The following is a 20,576-nucleotide window of genomic DNA, read 5'->3' on the forward strand; positions in this document are numbered from 1 at the left end:
ATGGACCCCAAGATCTCTCTGATCCTCCACACTGCCAAGAGTCTTACCATTAACATTATATTCTGTCTTCAAATTTGATCTCCAAAATGAACCACTTCACAGTTAACTAGGTTGAACAGCATCTGCTATTTTTTCAGCTCAGTTCTGCATCCTATCGATATCACAATGTAACCTCTGAAAACCCTTCAGAATACCAACAACACCGCCAACTTTTGTGTCAGCAGCAAATTTACTAACCCACTGTTCTACCTCCTCACCCAGATCAATTATAAATCTCACAAATTGGTGGGGTCCCAGAACAGATCCCCGTGGAACACCACTGGCACCGTCCAACATGCAGAAAGCGAACCAACTACAACCTCACTTTGCTTTCTGTGGGAAAGCCATTTCTGGATCTACAAAGCAATGTCTCCTTAGATCCCATTCCTCATTACTTGTTTTGAATGAGCCTCTCATGGGGAACCTAATTTTCTAGATCCATTGCTCTAGTTTCATCAATGTGTTTTGTTACAGCCACAAAAAATCATCAGGATCATAACACATAGCCTGCACTTGATAAAGCCATACCGTATGATAAAATCAAGAGTTTATCTCTGCTATAAATAATTTCCACAATTCCCAAGTTACTTTTCACTGGTGAATACTGAAGCAAAGTATTCATTCAGTTTCTCCGCTTCCTCTTCTGACACAATGTACACATTTCGCCCTCATTCTTAATTGGTCCTATTTTCACACGGCTCATCCTCTTGGTATTCACATACTTGTAGAATTCCTTGGGTTTTCTTTAATTCTGCTTGTCAAGGCTTTCTCATGGTCCTTTCTAGGTTTCCCAAATTCATTCTTGTGCTCCTTACTGACACCCCTATAATTTTCTACAGCTCTAACAGTACCCACTTTCTTGAACCTTCCGTAGGCTTTTCTTTTCTTCTTAACTAGATTTTCTACATCTTTTGTACTCCATAGTTGTTTTACCCTACCATCCTTCCGTGTATCAATGGAACATATCAATGCAGAACGCCCTGAACATTTGCCACATTTCTGACGTGCATTTCCCTGAAAACATTTCCTCTCAATTTATGTTACCAAGTTCCTGCCTAATACAATCATATTTCCCCCAATCCCAATTATTTTTTTTCCCAAACTGTCGATTCCTATCTCTCTGTCCAGCGCCATGGTAAAAGAGATAGAGTTGTAATCAATACCTTCAGAATGCTCTCCCACCGAGAGCTCTGACACCTGATCAGGTTCACTTCCCAAAACTAGATCAGGTACAGCATCTCCTCTAGTTGGCGTATCTACATATTTCGTAAGAAAACCTTCCTGAATACACCTAACACACTCCAACCGATCTAAATCCCTTGTTTTAAAGAGGTGCCAGTCAATTATAGGAAAGTTAAAGTCGCCCATCACAACAACCCTGTTATACACCATTCCAGAAACCACCTTCCTATCTGCTCCTCGATGTCCATGTCACTATCGGGGTGGAATATAAAAACATCCAGCGGAGTTTTTATCCCCATTCTGTTCTGCCATCATTCCACAATGACCCAGTAGGCAATCTTTCCATGACTTCCTACTTTGCTGCAGCCACGTTACTATCCTTGATTAGCAGTGACACACCGCTACCTCTTTTGCCTTCTTCCATGCCCTGTTTCTAAAGACCAACACACTCAGTAGCCATTCCTGTCTCTGAAAATCCACGTCTCTGTAATAGTTCCACGTATTGATCCGTGTTCTAAGTTTATCCGTCTTGCTTATTATACACCTTGCATTAAAATCGAATCATGTCGAACTTTTTGATGCCCTGCCTAATCAAAAACCTATCTATTTCTGCCTTAAATATACCCAACCACTTGGCCTTCACGGCCGCTTGTGACAACAAATTCCACAGATTTACTAGCCTCTGACTAAAGTAATTTTCTGCATCTCACTTCTAAAATGATGTCCTTCAATCCTGATTTTGTGCCCTCTTGTCCTAGTTCCCCTACCATGGGAAAAAAAAAGCGTTGTCATATATAATTACTTTTATCCGACTTCAATGTAGCGTCACAATTGCTGTGCTAAATACTTTGATTTATGAAAACCCAAGTCTCACTTTACGACCGTAAATAACTGTGACTCCACTTTTAAGAAATTGGAGATATGTGTTCCCAGGTCATTCTTTGCCTGTCCTTCACTATGTAAGTTGTTCACTTGTTTTTCGCCAAACGTGCAACACTCCAACCAACCTGTTGTTGTCAGCGCATTCTTTTCTGGCTACTCTATATTCCTCTGCAAGCTTGATTCCTTCCACGCTGTCTACTTATTCTCAATCCGCAAATTTGTAGATCCAGTTACCTGATTATCATCCAGACTGTCGATTTATATGCATAGAACATACACATACGACAAACAACAACGGATCCAGCACTGATTCCTGCGGTACAACGCTAACTATAGGCCTCCAGTCGGAGAGGCAACTGTTATTTTCTGGCGGCTCTTGCGAATCCAGTGTCACACACAATTTACTGCCTCATTCTAAACGTCAAGAGCTTCAACTGTCTTGATGAACTCCCATGCGAACTTTATTAATCGCTTTGCTAAAGACCATCTAGCACACATTCACTGTCTTCCATTCATCAACGATCTTGGTAACCTCTCGCGAAAGAAAAAAAACAGTCAGTTTGTTTAGACAAGGCCTGTCCCGCAGAATGAGATGTCCACTAAATAATCCGTCGCAGTCTTTTCAATTATTTATAGATGTAATCTCTTGGAACACCTTTCAATTAAATACACACTACTGATGTCAGTTTCAATTGTTCATAATTTTCAGACTTATTCTCATAGTTTTTCTCGAAAAATAAAAAAAATAGCTATTAATGATGTAATATATCTATACTCCGGTTGAGTATAAATGCTGTTTTCAATTTCAATCGGCAGCTTTCATTTGACGTCGTCGATGGGTAAGATACTTATATGTGAAGACAAGAGAAATATCAATAAGGCAGCTGCATTCAACAAGAAGCCTGGCATCAGCTCTGATTTAAAATGAGTTTGTTTGTATTTTGTTTTGGCTTGCTCTTTCTGTTCCTCCCACATCCTGCATACTGCACTGCAATAAAACTGCTGTTGTGGGGATGTATTCTCAAGTAGTTTAAGTACACGTGTGAGAAAAAAAAAATAAAAGACTTTGAATTTGGCAAGGCAATTGCAGCTGATTTTCCCTGTCAATTTGATATAGTCAGAGTCATAGGCATAGGCATACTGTATTTATCCCGGGGGGAATTGGTTTTCGTTACAGTTGCACCATAAATAATTAAATAGCAATAAAACCATACATAGTTAAATAGTAATATGTAAATTATGCCGGAAATAAGTCCAGGACCGACCTATTGGCTCAGGGTGTCTGACCGTCCAAGGGAGGATGTGTACAGTTTGATGGCCACGGGCAGGAATGACTTCCTGTGACGTTCTGTGTTGCATTTCGGTGGAATGATTCTCTGGCTGAATGTACTCCTGTGCCCAACCAGTACATTATGTAGTGGGTGGGAGACATTGTCTAAGATTGCATGCAACATGGACAGCGTCCTCTTTTCAGACACCACCTTGAGAGAGTAAAGTTCCATCCCCACAAAGTCACTCTCCTTACGAATGGGTTTGTTGATTCTGTTGGTGTCTGCTGCCCCAGCACACAACAGCAAACATGATCGCACTGGCCAGCACAGACTCGTAGAACATCCTCAGCATCGTCCGGCAGATGTTAAAGAACCTCAGTCTCCTCAGGAAATAACGACGGCTCTGACCCTTCTTGTAGACAGCCTCAGTGTTCTTTGACCAGTCCAGTTTGTTGTCAATTCGTATCCCCTGGCATTTGTAATCCTCCATCATGCCCATACTGAACCTCTGGATGGAAACAGGGGTCATCGGTACCTTAGCTCTCCTCCGGTTACCACCAGATCCTAAGTCTTTTTCACATCAAGCTGCAGATAATTCTGCTCACACCATGTGACAAACTTTCCTACAGTAGCCCTGTATTCAGCCTCATCTCCCAACTCTGCATCCCATGCATCCAACTCTGGCATAGTCATCAGAAAACTTCTGAAGACGACAAGATTCTGCGCAGTAGTTGAAGTCCGAGGTGTAAATGGTGAAGAGAAAGGGAGACAAGACAGTCCCCTGTTCTGTTGATCACTCTGTCGGACAAACCGTGTTGCAAGCACACGTACTGTGTCTGCCAATCAGGTAATCAAGAATGCATGACACCGGGAAAGCATCCACCTGCATATCTGTCAGCTTCCCCCGCCCCCCCCCCCCAGAAGAGCAGGGAGGATGGTGTTGAACGCACTGGAGAAGTCAAAGTCATGACCATCACAGTGCTCGCGGGTTCGTCAAGCTGGGCGTAGACGCGGTTCAACAGGTAACGATGGCATCCTCAACTCCTATTCGGGGCTGGTAGGTGTACTGGAGGGGATCTAAGTTTGGCCTGACCATAGGCCGAATCAGCTCCAGAACAATGCTCTTTGTTCATCGTTTACGTTCTCTTACAATACACTTTTTATATTCAACATAATTATGTACCCAACTATACTTAGTTGTTGTTGTTGATTTTTAATAACAAGAATTTCATCTGCATGAGATTATATTTAAATGTACTTTTGGCATGTTCTTTCTGCACCTCCCACACCCTGAATCCTGCACTGGAATAGAACTGTTGTTTGCGGGGATATATTCTGGTAGTTTAGTAGTTTTGAGAAAACAAAAACTATAGACTTTGCATTGGCAAGACTATGGCAGCTGATGTTTCCTGTCAATCAGGCATTCGTTCATAGTTCACAGTCTCTTAACGTACAATTTTATATTCAACATATTTATAATATATTAAAAAAATAATAACAATGTTTTCACCTGCATGCAAGTTCTGAATGACTGCATGTCTTCAGCAAGACTGTATGTCCAGAGAAAACTTCAGAACTTATCAATCAATTCTTTCTGTTTCTAGATTAATACGACAATACAATTCCGACACTGCCTGCGATACAATCTGATGCCCAAATAAAAAAAGTTCATTATTATACATCAGTGCAAACGGACACAAATAACCTAAACATGCAATTAAACATCCACTAGCAATTACGTGGTAATCTATAACATCGCTGAACATCGCAGTGCCCCTTTATTCAATTATCGAATATATTACGTATCAGATCATAAATGATTCTATGCCTCAGTGCCATCGCATTCTGTTGCTCCTTACTCGGATCATCTGATTTTGAATTGCATTGATTTTATTTACTTGTCTGACCTCAAACTATGTGTTTTCTTTCCCTTTCCTTCTAGTTGTGCAACTCCTTCAATTAACATTCCCCCTGCATTAATCTGTCATTTTTTTAAACTCCCGAGTATAAACAACTCACCAGAGATTTACCGTTCTTCAGTATCTAAAACAAAAGTCACATTTTGACATATTCCAGCGAACTGCAGCATGCATTCGCCTGATTCATATATTTCAGCAGTCATAAATGTGATTAATCAGCAGCTCTATAAGGTTCACAATATATTCCCCTTCTAACCACCACATTGCAAACTCACATATCTGAAGTCCTCCTGTGCTCACTTAAATGCTTGATTTCCACTTTCAATTTCAACGTGCATATCCTATCATTTCAACATCACATAATAAGACCTTGCTTAAAAGCTCTCCGATAGATAATATAAATCCCGTAGCGATGCCTGGTTACATCTAAGATAGCAGATAAATCAAAACCCTCATTCTGTCACACTGTTGCCGTACAACCCAATGGTGAATGGGTGTGCAATAGCCTGTACGCAGCATCCAAATCTGATACAACATAGATCCAGTGAAGAAGATTCAATGTCAAATCTGTGCGAAATTTCCATATTCTAATCCGAAAGATGTGGCTTTAATCTGTTCTTAGGTTTTTATTCACCTCCCAAAGTTGTACGTTGTAAATTCCCTCTGATATCCAAATAAATTGTAGAGTCTGCGAGGCGGTGTACCTGATGAATTTGAGTGTGTATAGTGGTGTGCAGGTGTAGTATAAGATGGAAATACTACAAAAGTGGATGTGATTCTCACTGCCTTCATGACCAGCTAGCCAAATACATATCCGTATGACTTAATTACGCTGCATTTCTCGACATATTCTTAATGACGACGCCAGTTTAGAAATTTCCATTGCCACCTTTTAACAATATTCACCTGAACACATGACACCAACGCCCGTGATGCCAGAAGACGACGATTTCGATATGGAGCTCTTGCAGTTTCGAAGGTGCGACTCTTTTCCTTCACATTGAACGTCGGTCACTAACACAGGTCGATCATTCTCCCTGTACTTTGAGGAGTTGTAGGTAGATATCGCGGAGCCGCAACGTAGTTGTCTACAGACAACATATGCTTCATTGATGGTCCAAAATTTATCATGCACTCTACGCCAAATCCCTTTATCAAACACCTCCACTCGTCCATCGCAGCGGCTTCCCCCATCGTTTAGTCTCAAGGACCAAATTTCATCTACGATATCGAAAGAAATGCGGTAAAAATATATTATATCAAGTCATTCTGCACATTTTTAGCTATTACCTGCAAGGCATGTTTTAAACATAAACTTCCCGCATGTTACTTCGAATGCGAAGAGCATTAGTGAAGTTCAACAGTCAATATTGGAGCTATAAGAACAATTTCTGCAGTTTATCGCAGGAAACTGGATTGAAAACATGTGGCACACTGGCTAAACTTTGAAATTACTGATAAATGCTGTATGCATTAAGTAGTCTGATACCTGACCGACACATCTCTGTTGACATGAGCGGGGTCTTTCGTAAGTTTATTTTCTTTGTTACCCAACAGCAAAGCCATGTACCCTAAAAGGGATTTTAGGGATTAGTTACTTCTCCCTGCGTTGGGTCGGGTGGGAAATGGAGCGGGGCGTGTTGCGCTGTTGTTACGGGAAAAAAAAATCACACCAAAAAAAAAAAAAAATCCACTGATTTTCTATTTGCAGCGAAGTAGAATAAGATGTTAATTGATAGAGGTGTACAGGATGGCAATGGTATTTTATACAGTGGATGCATAGGGACTTAGTACATGGGACAAAATGGCAAGTACACGCAAACCTAATTTTAATGTGGTTAGATGAACGCATGGGGGTGTGGTGTTCAAAGTTAAATTCTTCACACAGAGGGTGGCGTGGGCGTGGAACTCGTGTTGATGGAGACCGATAGATAAAGGACATTTAAGAAACAATTAAATAGGCACATGGATGATAGAAACAAAATGGACGATTGTGCAGCAAGGAAAGATTAGACTGAATTTAGACTAGTTTAAAAAAGTCGGGAACATATTGTGGGCCAATGGGAGAGTGCCATACCGCAGTATGCTATGTTCTAGGTAACAATATAGTTTTTTCTTCTTATTCAACCAGTTTAAATGCGGCCCTTCTTTTAATATCGCCTCTCATCACATTTTAAATAAAATCTATGACTTCAGTATTCTCTATGCAAATATTACATTTCTGTATTTACTGATATTTACATCGCGCCAAAGCTACTATCTTGCTATATCAATTGTCAACATCCTCCTTCCTCTTATGCATTTATTCTCCAAACATCAGAATACATTTTCTTTATACTCAAGTTTCGCCTATTTGTAAGATAACTGAAATGGCTTGGTAGACTACCGGTGGAAAACAAAGGCACGCCAACCATCTGCTTCAAATCACAATCATACATGATCGCCACTAAATGGCAGAGACGTTTAATTGGTTAAAAGGTCACAGTTGTGAATATCTCTTCAACTAAAGGGCAGTTTGCTTCAGTCATAAATTCTCTGTGACTCACCAGTGCAGATGAGACTGGCGTCATTCTCATGTGAGCAGATATTCTGACTCCAGGCTGAGACTGGACAATCAGCTAATCGGGACTCGTTTCCCAGACAGCGGTAGTTGTCCTTCCACAACGGTCCTTTTCCTTCGCCAAAGGAAGCATTTTTGGGAGTCGTTTTTACTGCACCGCACTGTAACTGTTCGCAGACCACGCTTGCAACTTCGAGGCTGAAGTATTCATCACAAAGCGTCCCCCACTCGTCTGCATGCAGGACTTCCACACGGCCAGAGCATCTGTTCTCCCCCCGAACCAGTCGTGCTTCATGATTCCCTGTTACTGTATATTAATATTTGAAGAAATTTAATTTTTTCCCAATAACAAAACAGAGTGCACTAATACAACAGAAAAAAAAAAAAAAAGTGTATCATGTTTCGCCTTATTCATGACTGGACCCCTTTCCAGCTGTGACTGTGCAGCATACAGTGGTATGTGAAAGTTTAGACACCCCTGGTCAAAATTTCTGTTACTGTGAATAGCTAAGTGAGTAAAAAATGAGCTGATTTCCAAAAGGAATAAAGTTAAAGATGACACATTCCTTTAATATTTCAAGCAAAAAAGTTTATTTATTTCCAACTTCTACACTTTCAAAATAACAACAAAAAAAAAAAGAAAAGGGCCCGAAGCAAAAGTTTGGGTACCCTGCATTGCAGTATTTAGTAACACCCCCTTTGACAAGTATCACAGCTTGTAAGCGCTTTTTGTAGCCATCTGAGAGTTCTTCATGTTCTATTCAAAGGGTTCAAAGGAACATCTAAACAAGAATGAAGTATTTGGAAACAATTCCTGTGGCCTGATGAAGTTAAAATGGAACTTTCTGGCCACAATGAGCAAAGGCATGTTTGGAGAAAAAAGGGTGCAGAATTTCATGAAAAGAACACCTCTCCAACTGTTCAGCACGGGCTGGATCTTTAATGCTTTGGGCTTGTGTTGCAGCTAGTGGCACGGACAACTTTTCACTGGTAGAGGGAAGAATGAATTCAATGAACTGCCAGCAGATTCTGGAAGCAAACATCACACCGTCTGTAAAAAAGCCGAAGATGAAAAGAGGATAGCCTTTACAACAGGATAATGATCCTAAGCGCACCTCAAAATCCACGATAAACGACCTCAACAGGCTCAAGCTGAAGGATTTGCCATGGCCCTCACAGTGCCCTGACCTAAGCATCATCGAGTATCTGTGGATAGGACTCAAAAGAGCAGTGCATGCACAACTGCCCAAGAATCTCAAAGAACTTGAAGCCTTTTGCAAGAAGAATGGGCAAAAATCCCCCAAACAGAATTGATAGACTCTTAGTTGGTTACGAAAAAGCATCTACAACGTGTGGTACTTGCCGAAGGGGTTATTACTAAGTACTGCCATGGGAAGTGTCCAAACGTTAGCTTCGGCCCGTTTTCCTTCTTTGTTATTTTGAAACTGTAAAATATATTAATTTAAAAAAATATTGCTTAGCATTAAAGACAAGGTGTAATCTTTAACTGTATTTCTTTTAGAAATCAGTCCATCTTTTAATTCGCTTATCTATTTACAGTAAAAAAAAAATGACCAGGGGTGCCCAGACCTTTGCATGCCACTGTAAGTGAACGGAAGTGAATGCAGCCTAGGTTTTCACTTCTTTAGCTCTGGGCCATCTATTTTCAATAAATGAATTTTAATTGCACTATAAATCCGCTGAGGTTCTGCCTGGAATCTGGTCCTTTTCAAGGCCTTAACGCAATAACGACTTTTGCTGCAAACATTAGATAATATGCGTGGCAAGAATGGCTCCTTGCATGTACTTTATTAATCACACTTCCTTTAATTGTTGGTCCTTACATTTACAATCTTTGATAAAAATGTATATTATTTTCTATTGAACGTCCTTTGTGGATTCTGATTTAAAACTGGACTAGGCTGGGATATGAATTATGGTGCAATTGCATTTATAAATTTCTATATTAAATTAAGATGTTGATAATTGGTGTTTGCCACTTGATTGTGCCTGTTCAAGTCATCAGTTTGTATTAAACAGCTACGAAATACCATTACGTACTGGATAATGTCTGTGTTTTCTTGGCATTTTCTACATTTGCCATCTTGTTTCTGTTGGTCTTTTATTATGTATCTTTGATTTTTTTTTTGTTAAACAGTGGATCCTGTCTTGCCACAGGGAATGCTTCTGTTTCTGGGAAGAGGTCTCAAACTCTGATCGAGGCGATCGACATCTAATTTGCTCAGTTCGTGCGGATGTCTACCAAATGCTGCCCAATTGGCTAAAGTATTTTTTTTTCAATCGTGAATATGCCTATTTTTCTGGGTATATTTATTTACGTGTAGTGGTGTATACGTATTATCAGAATGGCGTATAATGGCGTGGAGTGCTGATTCCTGTTTTCGTTGAGGAAATTATACCCTTGAAGTTTGATCTGACTATTGTGTAGCTTTGTAATGTCTGTTTTTCCTCTTTCCCCTTCTGCCACAGATAAAATTAATCTAATTGCATTCAGATGTACATGAATGCGTCATTTCAGTTATTATTTTCTTCATAACTATTCCAGATCGGTGTTGGAACAAAATATTACGCAAAAATGAATACATTAATATTAGTATACCGTTTATTGTCTTTGCTATAATTTTTCTCTTGTTCTCTGTTTGGCAGATTTTCTGAAGCCTTGAAGTAAATTCTGTCTTTTTATTTTACCTTTATCGTGTTTGATATATTTTCTTTCCTCGTCGATATCCCAGAGGCTTACATGTTTCATATTTATTCATCAGTTTTATTGTATCGTGCTGTTCTGTTTTCTATTCCGTAAGGTCCATTGCACATTTCCTTATTTTTAATATTAAGCACTTATCCAGTCCAAAGTCCATGTTTATATCTTTCGAAAAAACAACATCTACTGTTTCAATTAATTGTTATAGCTTTACTGATGAAAGAATATGTGATTTCAAAACATCCATGTATAAAATGAGTGTTAAGGTATAGCTGGTTTCATTGTTTCTGTTCTGATACTAAATTTTCATCGGATTCAATAAATTAGAGAACATGATTGTAGCTAGACATAACCTTAGTGGTTTTCGACAGCCGCCTTCGAAAATGCTTCAGTTTATTTTGATAACGGAGTAGTAGTAACAGGAGTAGAATTATTTACTGTTAGCGGCATCATGTGAATACAAAATCCATGTATTGTAATTGTCATGCATGTACTTTGGAAATAAATCTGCTTTAAATTTTAGACTTTGAAATTTAATATTCATGTATTTCCCATCAATCCTGTGCTTTGTTTCCCTCTCTGAAACAATGATTGTTGACTGTGTCTGTGAAGTTGTTTTTCAGGAATGACTGTGCCAATCTCAGAGTGAATTGGATATTCTGCTTTCTGTTTCTTTGTGGGCAATCTGTATGATGCATATTGCTTTCATATTATCTTGAGTTTCGTTCCTTCTGAAATGTCAGCAAGCTCTTCTGCAGGCTGCTACGAATAGCCTAAGTATTTTATTCACGGTATTCTCCCCAACCTTCTTCCCCAGTGGTAGATACTGTACGTGCACACAGATCTTCATCTTGTTATCAGTCAAAGAGGTAGTTTATACCAATTGTACCACATTGTACCAATACAAATTGTACCACAGGGGCGAAAATCAAAAAGGGCGAAGACAGAAGGACAGAATGCGCTGCAGTTAATTACATGAAGTATTCGGAACTGGGTGGTGGATTTGTTTGTGGCACAATTAGAGATTTATTAATCTTGCGTTGTTGGCATTACTGAGCGAAAGCTGAAAGAAGGTCGCAGTTGGCAGCATAATATCAAAAGATATACTTTATACCGAAAAAAACAGGCAGGAATGCATAAGTGGTGTTGGAAAGCTATGCAATTTCATCTTCAAAATGATCTGCCAGGGTCCGATAATGTTGAATCTTTGTGGGTGAAGTTAACGAACGGAAAAGGTAAAAGAAAAAAAAATACATTATGGCAATCACATATAGGACTCAAAATAGTAGACAAGGTATGCTGTTGAGATTTCAAAAAAGAGCAGGAAAGGACATGAGATATGTGCAATGTTACAACTCTAATTGGGAACCTCAGTAGGAAATGAGATTGGGAAATTTAGGTTGGTGTCAGATCAAAAGAAAGGGCATTTGTTGAATCATTATGATTATGATTATGAGCACACACAGTCCTCTTTTATTGTCATTTAGTAATGCATGCATTAAGAAATGATACAATGTTCCTCCGGTGTGCTATCACAGAAACACAAGACAGACCAAGACTCAAAAATGACAAAAAAACACATAATTATAGCATATAGTTACAACAGCGCAAGCAATAGCGTAACTTGATGCAGAACAGGCCATGGGCACGGGAAATAAAAACTGCAAAGTCCCTCGAAAGACCCATTATCTCACGCAGACGGGAGAAGGAAGTAAACTCTCCATGCCGTGAGCTTCCAGCGCCGCAAACTTGCCAATGCAGCATCCTGGAAGCACCCGACCACAGTCCGACTCTGAGTACTTGCCAAAACTTCGAGCATCTGACCAGCCCTCCGACACCGAGCACAGAGCACTATCTCTACCGAACGCCTCGACTCCACCGCCGGCCGCCGGCAACAGGCAAAACCGAGGATTTGGGGCCTTCCCCCCGGATATTGTCGATCGCACAGTAGCAGCGGCAGCGAACAGGGCAATCAGAAGTTTCTCCAGGTGTTCCTCGGTGCTTCTCACGTCAATTTCCATTAAATCAGAATTGTTTATGGCCCCTACATAACAAATACGATATCATTTCTCCGGAGAGGCCACGCGCGCTGCTTCGCTCCGCCGCCAAGAAGCTGGGTTTTCAGAGCAGACTGTGCTTGAGCCTACTCAGGGAAAATAGGTTTTAGATTGGGTGTCATACAATAATCCAGATTTTACATAGGGACATAGAAAATCTATCGCACAATACAGGCCCTTCGGCCCACAATGTTATGGCGAACATGTCCTTCTCATAGAAATAAATAGATTTACCCATAGACCTCTATTTTTCTAAGATCCATGAACCTATCAAAAAGTCTCTTAACATACGTTACCGTACCTTCCTCCACTAACGTTTCCGGTAGCCCATTCCACGCATGCAACATTCTCTGAGTAAAAAAAAACTTAAACTTAACATCACATCTGTACCTACACTCGAGCACCTTAAACTCGTGTCCTCTTGTGGTAAACATTTCAACCCTGGGAAAAAAAAGCCTCTGACTATCCACACGATTAATGCCTCTCATCATCGTGTACACCTCTATCTGGTCACCTCTCATCCTCCGTCGCTCCAAGGAGAAAAGGCCGAATTCACTCATCCCGTTTTCATAAGATATGCTCCCCAATTCAGGCAACATCCTTGCAAATCTCTTCTGCACTCTCTCTATGGCTTCCACACTCTTCCTGTAGTGAGGTGCCAGAACTAAGGACGGTATTCCAAGTTGTGTCTAACCAGGGTCCTATATAGCTGCAACATTACGTTTCGGCTCCTGAATTCAATTTCACGATTAATGAAGGCCAATTCACCGCATGCATTCTCAACCACAGCGTCAAACTCCGCAGCAGCTTTGAGCGAACTATATACTCGGACCCCAAGATCCCTCTGATCATCCACAGAGCCAAATGTCTTACCATTAATGCTATATTCTGCCATCATATTTGACCTACCAGCATGAAGCACTTCACACTGATCTGAGTTGACAGTTTTGCATCCTATCAATGTCCCGCTGTAACCTCTGACAGTTCTCTACACTATCCACAACACGTCCAACCTTTGTGTCATCAGCAAACTTACTAACTCATCCCTCCACTTCCTGATCCTGGTCATTTATAAAAATCACGAAGAGTAAGCGTCCCAGAACAAATCCCTGAGTCACACCGCTGGTCACCGAACTCCATGCAGAAAATGACCCATCTACAACCAGTGTTTGCCTTCTGTGGGCAAGCCAATTCTAGATCGACAAAACAATGTTCCCTTGGATCCCATCCCTCCTTACTTTCTCATTAAGCCTTGCGAAGGGTACCGTATGAAATGCCTTGCTGAAATCCATATGTACTACATCTACGGCTCTTCCTTCATCAACGTGTTTAGTCACATCCTCAAAAAAGTCAATACGGCTCGTAAGGCAGGATTTGCCCCTGACAAAGCCATGCTGAGCATTCCTAATAATATTACACCTATCCAAATGTTCAGAAATCCTGACTCTCAGGATCCTTTCCATCAACTTACCAACCACTGAAGAAAAACTCACTGGTCTAAAATTTTCTGGGCTACCTCTACTCCCTTTCTTGAATGAAGTAACAACATCTGCAACCTTCAAATCCTCCGGAACCTCTCCCGACCCCGTTGATGATTCAAAGATTATCGCAAGGGGCTCAGCCCTCTCCTCCCTAGCCACTCACAGTAGCCTGGGGTACGTCTCATCCAGTTCCGGGGGGGGGGGGGCAACTTGATGCTTTTCAAAAGCTCCGGCACAACCTCTTTCTTAATATCTACATGCTCAAGCTTTTCAGTCTGCTGCAAGTCTGCATGACAATCACCAATATCCTTTTCCATCGTGAATACTGAAGTAAAGTATTCATTAATTACCCCTGCTATTTCCTCCGTTTCCATGCACATGTTCCCACTATCACGCTTGATAGGTCCTATTCTTTCACGTCTTATTCTCTTGCTCTTCACATACTTGTAGAATGCTTTGGGGTTTTCCTTAATACTGTCCGCCAAGGCCTTCTCATGACTCCTTCTGGATCTCCTGATATCCTTTTTCAGCTCCTTCCTGTTATCCTTTTAATCTTCTAGATTCCTAACATTACCTAACTCTCTGAAGCTTCTTTAAGCTTTTCTTTTCTTCAAGACTAGTTTTATTACAGCCTTTGTACACCGCGGTTTAGGTACGGTAACACAAATTCCCTGTCTCATTGGAACGTACCTATGCCAAACTCCACACAAGTATCCCCTGAACATTTGTCACATTTCTTCCGTACTTTTATCTGAGAACATCTGATCCCAATTTAAGCTTCTAGTTTCCTGCCTGATAGACTCATAATTCCCCTTGCTCAATTTAAACGCTTTGGTAACGTGTCTGTTCCGATCTCTCTCCAGTGCTACAGTATAGTAGATAGAATTGCGATCTCTTTGTGAAATATGCTCTCCCACTGTGAAATCGGACACCTCACCAGGTTCATTTCCCAATACCAAATAAAGTACAGTCGCTCGTCTTGAAGGCTTATGTACATAATGTGTCAAACAACCTTCCTGAACACGTCTAACAAACTCTTCCCTGTCTAAACCTCTTGCTCCAGCGAGATGCCAATCGATATTTAGGAATATAAAATCTCCCATCACGACAACTCTGTTTTTATTACAGGTTTTCGGGATCTGTTTCCCTTTCTGCTCCTCGATATCCCTGTTACTATTTTATTGGGGGGCTTCAGGTAAAGGACTCACTCGGACGAACAAGTATGATTGAATTCATACAGCAATTTAAGTAGGAGAAGCAGAACTCTCATGTATGAGTGGAATAAAGGAAATTACAGAAACATGAGAGAGGAGCTTTCCCAGATGGATTGGAGAGGTTTACTGTCGGGAATGATGGCAGAGTGGAGATGGCTGAAGTTTCTGAGAATAGTTCACAATCTGCAGGAGGATATGCCCCGCAGAGTAGGAAGTTCTGAAATGGCAGTGGTATGAAACCGTTGCTGACTGGAGGACCTAAAGACTGCACAAAAGCCGAGGAAATGTTATTTAATGTAACACACATCTGCTCTTACCTCATCTTCCTGCCAGCCCACCAGCGATAGGTTCCCTCTTGTCCTCAGCTACCACTCAACTAGCCTCGGAATCCAGCACATAATTCTCTGGAACTTCCGCCATCTCCAACAGGAGCCCACAACAAAGCACGTCTTTTTCTCCACTAACTCACCCTCCTCCCGGTGATGTTTTATGAGTATTGGGGGACGTAAGAAAGGATTATTGTACTCTTTTAAATAAAGGCTTAAAATTAAGTGCGAACTTATGTGTGCTCCGTGCCCTTCACTGAGGAATTTTCTTGCAGCTTGTGTAGATAAAGGACCCACACTAGCTCTTGGGAATGTTATGCAGAGTTGAGTTCTCATGGGTCACGAGTTCCACTAAGTTCCCTCCTGTGTCTAACGGAAGGGAATAACTGATAAGGTCTGGACAGATTATCATTTGTAATTAAAACTTTGATTTAGTGGACTCTCTTACTAAGTAATTAATTTTACTCTAACTGACTGGCGGGAGTATCTGTTGAACTGAATGATCTTTGACTCGCTCGTTCCATATGTAGCCTCCCTGGTAAGCCTCAGGCTTGCTCAACCCGCTGTCGTCGAGGGGAAGCAGCCTTCGGCCCCGCCAAACTGGTAATCAAGTTTGGGTGGACGCTGTTTGATATATCCTACTCCGCCAATTAACAGACAATACACCATATACGAATAAATGATTACAATTTATAAATATTACTGGGACTACGTAATTAATAGAGATAAAATATAAAAAGGAAAGTAAAAGGCGCCAAGTTTATCAAAGTTCAACCTCTTCGGGCAAAACAGTTGGCCCTCTAATAACGGGGTCATCTCTTCACCATTCGATCCTTCTGACCACCTCGACCCGCCGCCGGGACCAACCACGGTGGACGACCAGACGCTCTACACGAGTCTGTCTTCGTCTCCGCTCCTCGCCGAAGACCCTGGACCTCGGACTCCGGCTTGGTGTCCGTCTCGTCGGCCAGATGACAGCATCGTGTCCACCGCCTCTCTACTAAGAGGGTATCACTCTCAGATACTTCCCTCAGGCCGTACAACAACCGACTCTCGTTTAAATTCGGTATCGGCCCTAGGCTGCTACACACGTCCTCACAAGCAGCTGGAAACGCTAGGTGCAGAGACAATGCCGCCATGAACTCCAGTTTCACTAACGAATCATTGTATTTTGTATAATCATTGGCACTGGTACCCCAAATCCCAAGTGCCCTTAATATTTTCAAGGGTAAGTGCTTCAGATACCGATTTTCAAGGGTAAATGCTTCAGATACCGGTTTTCAAGGGTAAATGCTTCAGATACCGGTTGTAAAACGAGCAGTATAACAGCTTGATCTGCGCCCCGGTGTCGAGGATGGCTTTAGCATAAGTTCCATCTATCCGAAACGACAAACTGGGGCGTAGTCCCTCTAAGCCTTGAGGAATATGGTCTTTTCCTTTCAGAATTTCCTTGGTACTTTGCTGGGAACGTGCTCCCCCACAGACCCCAAGCCGTTCTCCAACTGGGACTCCACTAAGTTCCCCGACACCTCTCTGTTCTGCTGAACAACTGAGGGAGGTGCTGGTCTCCTGAAATGATCCCCTGACACTGCAAGCAATTTAGCTGTCCTCCTAGCCAGAGAAGATACACTGAAAGCTTTTCCCCAATCTGCTGACACAGTTATGGAAAGCCCCGCAGGCTCTGCACTTTACTTCCAGTCGAACCAGACGCATCCCCCACTCCCCCCCGCCCCGCTTTCAGATAACTGGCAGCTGTCATACTGGGAAATTGAACCTGATAGTTCTAACACAGTCAACAGCCTGCCTACTCAAACTTTGAACAATCCCGGTCGCTCTCCCTCAACCGAGCACTGCCATTCATCTAACAACTGAGCGATCCGTTCCGCCCACGTGCCGAACGCCTCCGCCACTTTAGGGGTGGACAATATCACAAAAGCCAGGCGGAGCCTGCCATAGCTTCAACATTTATTCGCAGACAGTGTCTCCGAATCAGACCACTCTTTCCTCTCTCTGCTAGTATTATCGACAGCCCCTGGTCTCACCACCAACTCTTCAGCACACCAGTGATTTCAACTTCGGACAAAGCTCCCAAATGTGGCCGCCCTGGTAAGCATTAGGCTCTCTCAACACACTGTCTTCGAGGGGAAGCAGCCTTCGGCCCCGCCAAACTGGGTAATCAAATTTGTATGGATGCTATGAGATGTGCCCACCCCGCCAAATAACAGACAATGCACCATATACGAATAAATGATTACAATTTATAGATATTACTGGAACTATGTAATTAATAGAGATAAAATATAAAAGTAAAGTAAAAGGTGCCAAACTTATCAAAGTTCAACCTCTTCGTGCACAACAGTTGGATTTCTAGTAACGGGGTCATTTTTCCACCATTCAATTCCCTCCGGCACCTTGACCCGCCGCCTTGGACCAACCACGGTGGTTGCCCAGACGTTCCACACGAGTTTGTCATCGTCTGCTCTCCTCGCCCAAGACCCTGGACCTCAGACTCCAGCTTGGGGTACGTCCCGTCGGCCAGTTGACAGCATCGCGCCCACTCTCTATCTCCCTATTGCGCCTTCTGCCAAAAACCCGCGCATCACGATAGCTTACAGACACACAAGAAAGTATAAATATGTCCCAATTGGTTAGCAACTGAATGTAACTCTCTCGGTAACCCAAACAAGCTGATAGCGAGAGAACTTTCTCAGCAGTTAACATAAAAAAGTCATTTTGATTAGCCTACGCAGTAACATAAAAGAAGAAACCCCTTATACTTAAACAGTAGCGTTTCTGTATGTAAGACAGAGGCTCGTCACAGGTCGCCAGAAAGAGAGGAAATCTGTCTCTCTGATGTTTAGCTCTGAGCCTCTCACTGGCTGAGCTCGAACAAATAAACTGATTAAAAGGATAAAATAAAGAACTGCATGTGGTGTGGGTGTTGGTCCGGTGAATTTAAGTTTACATTTAGTGCTTTACACTAATACAAACATAGGAAACGTTTCTCTGGGCTGAGAAAGCGACCGAGGGTTTGGGTCGGATACAACCAAGTGATAGGGCGCCCCGCTGTGTTTTATTTCTCCTCACTCCTTGTGTCCGGTCAGTCGATCTGCCCCTCGCCCATCGAAACCTGTACCTTGACGGGATCCAACGACTAAGCCCAGGAGGAAACATCAGTTAAGAGTTGTATTTAAGCGTAATAGACAGGTTGCTGCGGGAGGCATTGACTACTCTGTAGTACGCTCGGAACCGGATTCTGAGACCAGGTCGGGAGAAGTGGTCGCCACTGCCCAACGAATTCGGTAAAGGGTTGTGCATGCCTCCAAATATGGTCGGTTGAAATTTGATGACAAGGATACGAGACTGGCAGCTTGGTAAATTTCTCACCTCGGCAGCAAAATGGGACAAGTTCAGGAGAAAGAAGGGAGGAGCCCCCCGCAGGGTATTTGTGAACAAATGCCAGATAAGGAAAAGGATCTTCGGATGTTAGGCACTGTACTAACTAAACGATAGGGAAACAGTAATGGCCCCTGGGTGGAACTTGGGATATAATCTCTTGCGAGCAAAAAGTACAATTAATTTGAAAATTAACAATTGCAGTAAAATGTGGAACTTACTAATCAAAGAATGGAAAGATACAGCCGATACTAAATCGAAAGTTACCTTACCGACCAGTCGGAGGAACAATGCCTGTGCTAAAGGGGTGTAGACGTGTGTACGTCAGAAGGAAATCCCAAGATTTATGAAACATTAAAGAGTGCGAATCGGTAGATGGGAGAAGAAAAAGAGAACGAGAGAAAGGCAAATAAAAGAGGCAACGGCTGATATGGACAGGCAGGAAGGTTTACATCGGCAGTGCCGCGCGCGAGATCCAGGGCCAATACGGCATCCCGAACCTACATCTGGCATACCGACCCTGTTTGAGTGTAGTGACCGCGATAAGGATTGGGCACCCACCGTATCCCCCATCTTACTTGGGACCGAGTGACACTAGTGCTCCCGAACCCCAATCCTTGCAGTACTCAGGTGCGGTGGCCACTGGGTAAAACAGCGGCGGCACGGAAGGGGAGGCTCTCTATACCCTGCGGTCCAGGAAGGAAATACCGAGGATCATTCCGAGACATGGAGTCAAGAATCCAAGGAAACCCCTGAGCTAATGGCACCACAAAGACAATGAGCCCACTCAAATTCTTCTCAGTCCACGAGCAGCCGATGAGGGACAGCCCTCAGTAATTCCTGTGTATGCACCATGGAAAACTCAGGAAATGATAATGATCATGAATCAGGCACCAGATAGAAAAGAAAAAAAATAAAACAGAACAGCACAGTTTGCTCAGTGTGTCTGCAGTATCTTTCAACTGTTTAATGCGACCTTACAAGATTTATTCGGTCTCTGCTGCATGATTCTACCAGCTGATGAGGGGCGGAAATGGAAGGCGGAATTAAGATAGGGAACCTATCAGGATTTACAGGCCGGAATCCATAATGAGAATATAACAGAAAGACCAGATTATTCAGAGGGCTCTCCAACAGCCTGTAAACATCACTAAAGTACGTGAATGCACACCTAAGCCTGGAAAATTGGGACCAGACTATCGGGAGCGATTTGAGGCCTACTACGGCACTTTCGCAGGAGACCAAGCCTTCAATTAATGGGAAGTCCCCCCCCCCCCTAGTTTAATGGTCTACTGTTCCAATGTTTACCATTTAAGTTAGCCAACATTATTAAAACTAATAATATGGACTGTCCTGACAATGGCTGAAATCGAATGGGACCAGCTTTTACATATTACTGGGACCCGGTTTTCGAATCCCGACAATTCCCCAAGGGAACTAATTCTAAAGGTGAGTATGTTCAGCGGGAAGAGGGAAGCGAAAGAGAATATCTGTCGATCAGAAATAGGAACAAAAACCTTCCAAGGG

At 42.3% G+C, this 20,576-nt stretch overlaps 1 protein-coding gene across 1 annotated transcript in view; it reads right to left on the reverse strand.

Moving 5' to 3' along the window:
* Positions 1 to 6,185: 6,185 nt before the first annotated feature.
* LOC140202092 (scavenger receptor cysteine-rich type 1 protein M130-like) overlaps positions 6,186 to 20,576 on the reverse strand; it is a 35,657-nt gene continuing 21,266 nt past the window's right edge. The window contains exons 4-5 of the mRNA XM_072266951.1: positions 7,840 to 8,160; positions 6,186 to 6,514 (exon numbers count right to left, since the gene is read on the reverse strand). Coding sequence (XP_072123052.1) covers positions 6,186 to 6,514; positions 7,840 to 8,160 — 650 coding nt within the window. The remainder of the gene's footprint in view (positions 6,515 to 7,839; positions 8,161 to 20,576) is intronic.

This window comes from Mobula birostris, chromosome 8 (assembly GCF_030028105.1).
Source record: "Mobula birostris isolate sMobBir1 chromosome 8, sMobBir1.hap1, whole genome shotgun sequence".
NCBI lineage: Eukaryota > Metazoa > Chordata > Chondrichthyes > Myliobatiformes > Myliobatidae > Mobula > Mobula birostris.